This window comes from Microcebus murinus, chromosome 3 (genome assembly GCF_040939455.1).
Source record: "Microcebus murinus isolate Inina chromosome 3, M.murinus_Inina_mat1.0, whole genome shotgun sequence".
NCBI lineage: Eukaryota > Metazoa > Chordata > Mammalia > Primates > Cheirogaleidae > Microcebus > Microcebus murinus.
This window is the reverse complement of record NC_134106.1, coordinates 81371212-81380031: the sequence shown is the minus strand read 5'-3', so window position 1 is coordinate 81380031 and position 8820 is coordinate 81371212. Positions and strand designations below refer to the sequence as shown.

The following is an 8820-nucleotide window of genomic DNA, read 5'->3' as shown; positions in this document are numbered from 1 at the left end:
CCGTCTCTACTATAAATAGAAAGAAATTAATTGGCCAACTAATATATATATATAAAAAATTAGCCGGGCGTGGTGGCGCATGCCTGTAGTCCCAGCTACTCGGGAGGCTGAGGCAGAAGGATCACTCGAGCCCAGGAGTTTGAGGTTGCTGTGAGCTAGGCTGATGCCACGGCACTCACTCTAGCCTGTGCAACAAAGCGAGACTCTGTCTCAAAAAAAAAAAAAATAAATAACTTTCTAGCTAAAGGAAAAGACTTAAACTAGATGGCCAACCAGTAAGAAGCAATTATGGTAGCAAATATAGTAAATGTTTATTAATCACGTGCAAACTATGTATTGGTGAAAGTCTACAATTTGATGTGTTGATACATAGCTCTGCATAATCTTTAAAAATCATTTGGTAAGACAATGATTGGCATTAATTTTTTTTGTTTGTGTTGGCTTGGGAAGGCAATATTTACTATTTCAGAGCATACATTATTTTTGAACCCTTTGTAAGGGTCTATTTACATATAGAAAATTAATGAACCAATTAAAATGTAATTCCTCTGATCAAGTTCTGTTACTCAGTAACAGAGTTTGCCCAGTTTGTGATATATGTATTTGAAACTAATAGAATTGAAATTTTTAATACTCTTAAAATTTTTACCTTTCAAGAATTCGAGCTATCGTAATCCCATTTAGTACAAATGAGTACTTTGATATATAAATACAAAATTTGGGATGTCTGGGACCATTCTGTTTTCATGTAATATACCATTTTCTCCATAAGTGATTATTTATGTGTGATTTAGTATTTAAACTTTTGTAAGACTTTTCATAGAAACAAGGAAAAATTTGCTTTGTTGGTATGTATATATATAAAATTTGCGTAGCAAACAGAGTTACCCTAACTGGATGCAAATAGCCTCATTTAAATTAGAAATTTAGTTACCAGTCACACTTACAATTCAAGAAGCCAATGAAATAAAAAAGGAGAAAAATATTTGTATTTTTAATTCAAGATATTTTGTTACAGAAGTGAAAATCAGAAAAATCATCACTGCTCTCTGGCATTCTGTGTACTGGGACATGGAGCGGCATTTCTGCATCCTACAGTAGGAGGAGAAGAGATTCCCATAAAACCTTTGAGACATACTGAAAGGTCTTCAAGTAGATTCTGAACCATTCAAAATAATCCATATGCTGTGTAGATTGAAAATGTAATAATAATCCATTTACAGGAGATAGGTTAACTCTACACCTAGAAAAACTCATTCCCGGACCATACAGTTAAGAGAGCAGACTCACAATTCATTGGCTATACTTAGAGGTAGTAAAAATAGAATTTTATCTGAAAAATTGCAGAAAATTAGAAAACAAAAGGGATCAAAAAATGATGTGCCAGCACAACATTAAAAACCTCGGAAACTCCCCTGGATGTGTTTCACCTGCACGTCCCTGTGGCGGCTGACCCCGTCTGAGGAAGTCAGCTAGGTATGGCGAACAGGATATCAGAGGAATCCAGAAGGAAATTGTCATCTGTCAGGGACAAAGAGCCATGGTTGGTGCCACACAGCCGTTACCCAAATGGGTCTTCTGCTTTCCTTAGAAGGGGATTGAAGAAAGGGCCTGGCTAATAAAAAGTAGGATATAAAGTAGCAAAGAGCTACACACTTTGCTCTAAAAGTGAACAAAAGAGAAACAAAACTCCAGATCACAGTCTGTTCTGAGTCACAAGCTTTCTTGTTTAGGTGGATGAAGAAATCAGCCCGGGGTGTTCAGGCCTCAGCAGATAATTCCAATAGCTACTTCCTCTGGACAAAGTAATCGCTTTAATCACTCTTAAGAATAAAGTCCAGTGTGCACTTTGAACAAACAAAAATATTACAGTTTTCATAGTTGATTTACGAAATGGCAGTTTTAACATAAACATGATTCAGGCAGGGCGACAAATTCAAAATGTGCTGAGACATACACCAAGTGTTTATGCTTTTTATATAAATCACACCCCCACTCCCCAGGTAAAACCCTACACCCCCACTGCAAAGCTTAGCAAAAGCTGCAAGTTCATCACAGACATTTCGGGGGCATACACACAAAACACATACTTTTGAAAGTATTAGACTTTGAGGCCAATTTCTAGTTTGCTAACTGGCATAACTGTCTGCAATGGTCGGCCCTTAGCATTATATATAAAGCAACCAATAAACTCTGACTTTTTACTTACAGGTAGTTTGAATTAAGTTTTGTTACAACCAACACTGAAGACCTATCAAAATTCTCAGCCACGTTGGATCTCTGGTTGGGTCAAACGTTTGAACAAGGGGAGTCATTTACAAAGGGCCGTGGATCTCCGTACTACAGAAATTTAGATTTTTATGGTACTTTAGTTATAAGAGTTTCACCTTCATACTCTTTCTATGGTAACTAGAACTTAATAATTACAAAAAGAAGAAAGTATAGAGAAAAGCTAAACGAAGTCAAATTTATTTTTATTGCCTTTTCATTCAACAAATAAGGAAAAATTTAAACTGATAATAATTAAGATCAAGTGACTTAGGTGTTGCTTTTCAGAAATTTATACACCGTCATCCAAATTCTTTTTGTGACTTTTAATGACTGAAAGCTGAATTTGGTCTACCTGCTTAACAAGAAGTGATATAGAAACTTTCATGTTTTCTCCTTCAGTTCCAGAAAGTTAAACTCCTTATAATAGTTATTAATATAGGAAACCTGGAGAAATCAGGAAATTTATTTTTTAAGGTCATTTTCAATTTCCGCCTTTTCAGATGTCACAAACCGTAAGTATTCTAAAAATTGACTCTTGGCATTCTCAAAAATATATATCATATCTCTTAATCATATTTTTATAATATATACGACAGTTTTGTCTTCAGAAGAAATATATTTTTATATAAATATTTTCATTTATATAAATATTTTCATTTATATAAATATTTTCATTCAATTCAAAATTGAGATTTTGGCACAGAGCCCTAAGCTTGTAGCTTCCAAATTGCATCCTACACTACTTTCCACTGATTAAGAAACTGTGCTCTTATGAACATAGGCCTTGTATAGGTCTGTTTTTCGCTCTGTCTCATGCCCAACAATCTAGCAGTATTCTAAAGTTTTAGAACATGAGAAAAAGGGGTAGAAGGTTCAGTACTCCACGTTGGTGGGCATGGAGACCCACAGCTGAGGATTGTGTCTTTTTGCCTAATTTATTCATGTTCACCCAATAACACTCTGGGCACTTGTATCCTTTGCTGTATCTCCAATGTGAAACCAAGAGACTACATGAGTGGCTTCATTAACACCTATAAAGACAGCCCAGTAAAACCTACAGTTTAAGAGACAGAGATTCAAATACTAATCTTTAATGATGCTGTTCTACTTCTTTTCTCTCTGCTGTACTCTTAAAAAGTACTCCAATGAGTAGACTCCAATTCTATATGAAATATTCGAGTTACTGTATTACTGCACGGGGAGAGGTAACAAGTGACAGACTAGTGCAAAGAAAATAGGGCTCCCACTGTCTCCAAAGTGCTTCCTGAATAAAATTCAAAACCTGAAATCTCACCAAGTTGTTAAACATTGGAATAACATTTATAGAAATTTTCATCTTACCTGGAGGCTCCAAGTTCAAAGAATGTTTTACAGAAAAATTCTACTGAAGCAGGTGGTCCTAGATGGGCAAGAAAGGAATCACCTGCACCCTCCTCCGAGTATTGCACAACAAAAAACCCACCCACGAGCTGTAAGCAGGCACTGCCCCAACTCCCCAGTGGCCACATGGGCCCTCTCGGGTGGAACTTCATCAAAAGCTGCCACCAGTTCTGTCAAACACTATAAGCTGGTTTCTCCCGGGCAGCGCTCCTCTTTGCACCGCTTAACCAAGAAGGGGAGATGGAACTTATAGGTCACCCCTAAACACACAACAGAGGAACAAATTGAAAACCAGCTGATTCTCATTATTTCATAAGCATCCTGGGACCTCCCATCTGGGCTCTGGGAGCCAGGCCACTGCGTCTGCCGGGGCGCTCTGGTGCTCTCCCGGTTCCAGTCAGGAGATGTCTCTGCGGAGGACCTGGTCCATCAGCTCAGCACAGGGATAGGCCCCTGGCCTGAGCTTGGGACCTGTCCCCCCGGAACCGTTCTCTACCCCTGCACAGACATCCTCCGTACTTTTAGTGCCATTCACTTAAAAACTGATTACAGATATACATATTTTTTCCATAAATAAAATTTGAGACATTTATGTAATATATTAAAATTTTCACTAACAAGGGTGCATTAAAAATTTCAAGTTCTGTCGTTCAAGTTCAATAAAGGCACACTATTTTTCCTTCAGGCCCGCAAAGAACACGGTCGCTAGCCACAAGTCACAAAAGGCATTTCGTGGGGCATTTTTTTCTTTCATTTTCCTTTTCTTGAGATAAGCATTCATCCCATTCATCAGTGGCATGACTCTACCACCCAAGGAAAGTATCTAGGTGCACAGTTTTAAGTGGATTCCATGGCTGTGCCAGGGTCCGGGGTAACAAACCACAGCCGAGCTGGGCCAGTCACTCAGGGCTCCTTTGGCTGTGTCCTTCAAGGCTTCTCGCTCCCAAATCGGGCTTTGCGGTTTCCAGGTTCCGATGCCCTCCGGACCAGCCTCGGTGGTGGCTTGGGTGGGACGCCTTCAGTCAAACTGTCTTCCCTCCCAGGGCCAAACTGGTCTTTGGAGAGAAGGGGCTGCCGTAGTAAGCCCGGCGTCTGCGTGCCCCCCTCTTTGCTGCGGGGTGCTGGCGGGGTACTGGGCCGCCCCCGGCTGGAATCAACATCTACTTCGTTCTTCCATTCCATTTTATAAGACGGGGGTGCTTTCTTAGAGAACTGTTCTGGCAAAAAGCGCCTGGATCGGGGCTGCAAATTGAGCACGGTGGTCCCTGCGTCTGTATCTGAGTCACTGCTATTGCCATCTGCCATAATGCAAAAGAGAGAAGTGGACAAGCACTTTAGAGAAAAGGCATTCCAAGGGACTTCAATACCTTAGTGGGTCATGCAACTGCACATCTGTCCTGGGACTCTGGGGAGAAGGAGGTCAGAGGGCTCACTCTCACGCCAGCTGAGCGACTGTGGACATCTTGCATGACCTCTGAGAGCGTCCATGCTCACAAGTGAGTACTCATGCTAACTTTGAAGAGCTTACTGTGTGCCAGGCACTGTCCTAAGCCCTTTCAAATGCATTCGCCCATTTGATCTTCCCATTTTACAGATAAGGTAAGTAGGTTCAGGAGATATTAGTAAGTAGTGGAGCTGGAGTTTCAACTGAGACTTTCTGGCTGCAGTGGCTGTGCTCACCTGCCCTACAGGAATGATCCCAAGAGGGCTCAGCTCAGCATGTGGCACACTGTAAGCAGTCTAGTAATTACCTCCCCTTGACCTAGAATCTCATACACAGCTTTGCTGATTTTTTTTTTTTTATATTTTCACAAAAGGGCCAAAACACTTTGTAAACAAAGGGAGGAGGCAGGATTAGAACCAGATTCAGGTGCTGGAGTTCTGTGGGTAGGGAAGCTGACTGCATGCTTGCCCAGGAGTTGAGATTCTTGGAAAGTGAGAATGTGTTTGCTGGATTCTGGACATGCGGTGGCACCACAGGCCAGTGTTCTAAAGCCCCAGTGCTGCCTGTCTTCCCCGTCCTGTTCCCACCTCACCCTTCATCACCACCAGCCACCACTAGACTTCCCTCTTCTCAGATAATTAAGTAAGCAAAAAAAAAAAAAAGTGAAGGGAAGGTAATTATTGGTACATCCACATTTCATGTTTTAAAAACATGAAATCCTAACATTGTTCTTCTGGAGTCCACAGAAAATGGTTTGGGTGTGTACATAAAGATTCCCATCACACAAAGAGATGTTAGACCTTATTACAAAGCTTTATAACTACAGCCAGAAGTATCACAGCTTTTATGAAAATATATCAGAATTATTATAAAAATTTTATTACTTACACATTTGCAGACTTACAACTTTCTATTTAACTGCACGCTAACCCCATGGTGAGAATATTTACTATGGCTACATCAAATAGAAACATTATAGAAAACAACTGATTATATTATCTATCAGCTGCCCAGAGTGCCACTCAAAAAGTTTGCTATGTTAGTGAAAGGTTATTATTTGAGATTTGCAAACTATTTAACTTGTTCTTAATGAAGAAAAATAGTAGGGAAATTTCTCTATTTTATAAGCATTAGTAAATAAAGTTTTTCTGCTCCAGGTATAATTCATTACCTGCATTTGAAATATTCTTTTTCTTTTGTAGCTTCTCTGGAAGCTTTGTATTTTTAGGTAAGGATAAGTATCGGGAGGTTGAAGTGGAAGCCTGTAAAAGAAATAGAAAACTTTATATAGACTACACAAATGGTAGTTCTTATATATTAGAGGTTAAAAATATTATAGCAAAACTTGTGCTAAACATCAGAATCTTTAGTTCATGATTCCAAAATTACTTTGTGAGGGGCTGTAACTATTATATTTGAAATAACTAAATCCCTTCCAGAATACAGTGAAGATCTGTACTAAGGAAAATAGAAATAAATGGGACCATTAGAAACAAGGGGCCTTTTTAAAGAAAATCTACCAAAACATCTATTTAGAAAAGTAGAAAGACTTAGAACCAATATATATGGGGAAGAAGATATGTAAAAAATGTAGCATATTTTTATTTACTTTAATAAATCTGGAAAATGATAGAACAAAAAGTATTATTATAGCTAATTTACTGATACAGCAAATGCCATAGTCTGTAGTGTTTTAGATTAACTTTTAATTGACTACATTTTGCACATAAAAAAGATAATTTCCTAGTTCACGCATAACCATTTTGATCTCTGACTATCCAATGCAGAATATTATTAAAAATAAGATGCAGTGACTGCTGTGTGGAATCAATAAATAGTAATATTTTAAGATGGCTTTCCTTGTCTACTGACAACACCCTGGACCAACCGCAATGCTGACCAAACTGCAATACTGCTCACTGTCCCCAGCCACTCTGGCCTTCTTGCAGGTCCTCAGAGAACATGCAGCTTGCCTTGGCACTGGCTACAACCTCTCCTTGGAATGTTGCTTTCCCAGTAAAGCCTGGGCCAGACATTCTGTTGAAAATTGTAACTTGACCGTCTCTTCCCTGTACTCCCAAACCTCTGTTATAATTTTCTCCATAGCATTTACTGCCTCCTGATATAACAGACAATTCACTTATTCTGTCTACTGCTGGTAGCCTTCTCCTTCCCTAGGATATGAGTTCTACAAGCATAGGAATCTTTGTCAATTCTGTTCACCCATGTATTCCAAGTCCTAGAACAGTGCCTGGAACACAATAAGTGTTCCAGAAATGTGTGAACAGACTTTATCATGAACTCCATCCCAGAATGCCTGTGACTCAACCCTTAGCAGCTATTCCATCCACAGAGCTGATGAGCCCATCAGCTGATCAACCGAACAGCTGCTGCCCCATCCCTGGAAACTTTCTATATCCTCATGCACAGACTCCCGTACCCTGCGCTCTCGATTCAAGCTGTTGTCTTTCCTGATGCTCTCTCGCAAACTGTGCCGCCGGCGGATCAGAATCTCCTTGGCTTGTCTCTCACTCGTGTCGGCTGTCAAATTGTGTCTGTTGTAGGACAAAGTCTGAAATGAAAACAGGAAGGTGACATTTTACAAAAAAAGAAAACTGATTGTTTCCCCAGAAATTCCAAAACTTTACCACATTTCTTCGGATTTGCACTTCAGCTAGGCTCTTACAACTTCTGCACAGAGCAAAAGATTTAAAAAGTATAACACTCTTCAGATTTTGAAAGAATCCACCCTTTAATAAAATCAGTGCATATGTTTTTTTTTTCATTGAAAAGTGTTATCTTCATAAGTGAGAAAAACAACTGAATTCATTAAGTGTCTTTGTCTACCTTGAAGTATCTTGTGTGTATTTAGCCATTATTAATAGCTGGAAAAAGAATACAAGTTATCTTCATACATTCCCAATTGAATAGAAATTACTGACATAGAAACAAATCACTTTGAGCCACTTGGTGGTGCCATGTCCTTTAGATTAACTTCAGAACTTTCCTTTTTACAACTGGGTTGTCACACTGAGAGAGCTGGTGCCATCTCCCAACCAGTGGCCATGATCATATCCCAGCATTTGAAGGAGTAAAAGTTTTAAACTAGGGCTGCACATGACATCCATTTTTAGTTTTATAAGCTATACAGAAATGTGTTTCCTAAAATAAGTCATAATTAATAAAGTTCATTTTCTGATGGAATAAACATGTAGCTCTTGGGAATATCCTATGTCTAGAACTATATTAGGTTCTGTAGAGAGATGCAAAAGCAACATACAACAAGGTTCAATTGCTGCCTTGAGGAGTTTCCTATTGAGTTGGGCATCTGAAGCTAACAAAATAAGACAATGTCCTGAAATGAGGTGCTAAATCATGTGGTGCAGTGTAAGTGCTATTCCATTTAGGGACAGGGCTGAGGATAATGTGGTGGTTGTTGGAGGAACCTTAAAAATCGAAGGCTATGGACCACCTGACAGGACGTGAGGTGCTCCGGGAGGAGAGAGAGAAAGCCACACAAGCCAAAGAACGGAGACAGAAATCTCACTCCCTGGGTGTCTGAGGTGGGTGGATGAGGGAGACGTGGAAATATGGTTGAATAAAGTGGAACTGAAACTGTCCACATTAAAATAATACAGAGCCATAAGGTATAAGTAAAAGTAATCAAAGTCTGATTTTCATAAAAGTAGATACAACCAGAAGCTAACCAGCCATTTTTGTTCCCT

The 8820-nt window shown here is 39.4% G+C and overlaps 1 protein-coding gene across 1 annotated transcript in view; it reads right to left on the bottom strand.

Annotated features, from left to right (window-relative positions):
* Nucleotides 1-286: 286 nt before the first annotated feature.
* The window catches only part of SLC9A2 (solute carrier family 9 member A2), a 94539-nt gene continuing 86005 nt past the window's right edge, over nt 287-8820 (bottom strand). Inside the window, exons 10-12 of the mRNA XM_012740526.3 lie at nt 7536-7667; nt 6267-6357; nt 287-4949 (exon numbers count right to left, since the gene is read on the bottom strand). Of these exons, the coding sequence (XP_012595980.1) occupies nt 4579-4949; nt 6267-6357; nt 7536-7667 (594 nt within the window). The 3' untranslated portion in view covers nt 287-4578. The remainder of the gene's footprint in view (nt 4950-6266; nt 6358-7535; nt 7668-8820) is intronic.